Below are 1,460 nucleotides of genomic sequence, written 5' to 3'. Positions count from 1 at the left end.
TGGATGAAGAGCGTTTTCTCACCATGGTGGAGTTTGTGGCCTCGTCTCCAGCACACACTAGCGTGGCTCCCTCTCCGGCCGGACGCTTGAACACGGCGTTCTTGGTGAGTAGCTTGCAGGAGGATCCAGCGGTGAAGGTCTGGACTGGAGAGCAGGAGCAGACGGGCGGCTGTCTGCTGTCTGTCTGAGGCGTCCGGCTGAGCTCCATTAAAACACAACGCAGTGACGGGTTTGCACGACCTGGACGACACAAAACAGACATGAATGTCACTGCCATTAAAAAAAGAACAAAGATGCAACAAATCAAAAGTCCAAGACATACAATCAAATATAGATGACCTTAAATTAAAATAGGAATGTGCATTATATTGAAACTGAACAATATTAGTGATTAAAAAAAAATAAAAAATCTGATTAAACACCTGAAAGCAAATGATATTAGTGACTTTTATGAGTATACTAGCATCGAGCCACTATTATTGTTTTATTTGTACGTATCTGTTTAAAGTCACAATGAAACTGAATTAGCGACATCTTTTCTTCTGAATTGTGACGAACATTCAAGTGGAATGAATTAAAAAGTGCAATAAGAAAAAAAAAAAAAAAAAGTTCACCAGAAGTTTGAGTTTGATTAAACATTATGAGGTCAAGTCAATAAATGAATGAATGACTGAAATGAAACATGCATGGATGAATAGTTCACAGTAAGATCCATAACATGCATTTACAAAATAGATTGGTGAATTTTCTCTTCATGTTGACTTTAAATCTGATTAGACTAATATTGGAAGCTAATAATATCAGTATATGAATTAGACAACATTAGCGTTTTTCTAATAAAATTAGATTTTTTATTAATATTTTTTTAATTATAGGGTCAATGACAAAAGTGTCAAAAAAAGATTTTCCTGCATTTAAATCACTGTATGTATAAATTGCATTTTATGTGTTTTTAGATAAATCATATATATATAAAAAAAAAAAAAAAACAGTAGATCCACACTTAAAGCTAATAATGTCAAAGCTTATATGTAGGGGTGCTCCGATCAGGATTTTTGAGGCTGATCACAGAAAGCAGTATCTGCCGATACCGATCTTTTTAAAGCCTTCTTTTTTATCATTTATAACTATTTATAGTGATACTCCAATCAGGATTTTTAGACATTTATTCAGGGCCTGAATTTCATTTTTGAAAATGGGGGGAATTCCCCTCTTAGGTGTCTCTTGTGAGAGGAGAAGCAGCTTTCACACAGGAGTCCGCTGCTGATCTGTGGCTGTTTACCACAAACGCATTTATCCATTATTTTGATTTCAGATCCAAACATTGTCACTGGAAATGCTTTTACAGCATTGCAATTATTTTTTTACACAGTGCAGTAATACAATCTTTCACAGACATGTTTAAACACAATAAATATAAGCAACACATTATTCAATGCTTTTTACTTTTGCATTTACTT

At 34.6% G+C, this 1,460-nt stretch overlaps 1 protein-coding gene across 2 annotated transcripts in view; it reads right to left on the bottom strand.

Moving 5' to 3' along the window:
* The window catches only part of LOC107688729 (E3 ubiquitin-protein ligase RFWD3-like), a 13,874-nt gene that overhangs the window by 664 nt on the left and 11,750 nt on the right, over window positions 1-1,460 (bottom strand). For both annotated transcript variants that reach the window (XM_016486481.1, XM_016486473.1), the window contains one exon: window positions 23-240. In XM_016486481.1, coding sequence (XP_016341967.1) covers window positions 23-240 — 218 coding nt within the window. The remainder of the gene's footprint in view (window positions 1-22; window positions 241-1,460) is intronic.

The sequence above is a fragment of the Sinocyclocheilus anshuiensis genome, unplaced genomic scaffold (assembly GCF_001515605.1).
Source record: "Sinocyclocheilus anshuiensis isolate Anshui unplaced genomic scaffold, SAMN03320099.WGS_v1.1 scaffold669, whole genome shotgun sequence".
Classification (NCBI taxonomy): Eukaryota; Metazoa; Chordata; class Actinopteri; order Cypriniformes; family Cyprinidae; genus Sinocyclocheilus; species Sinocyclocheilus anshuiensis.
The sequence above is the reverse complement of the archived record's forward strand: the minus strand, read 5'-3'. Positions and strand labels throughout refer to the sequence as shown.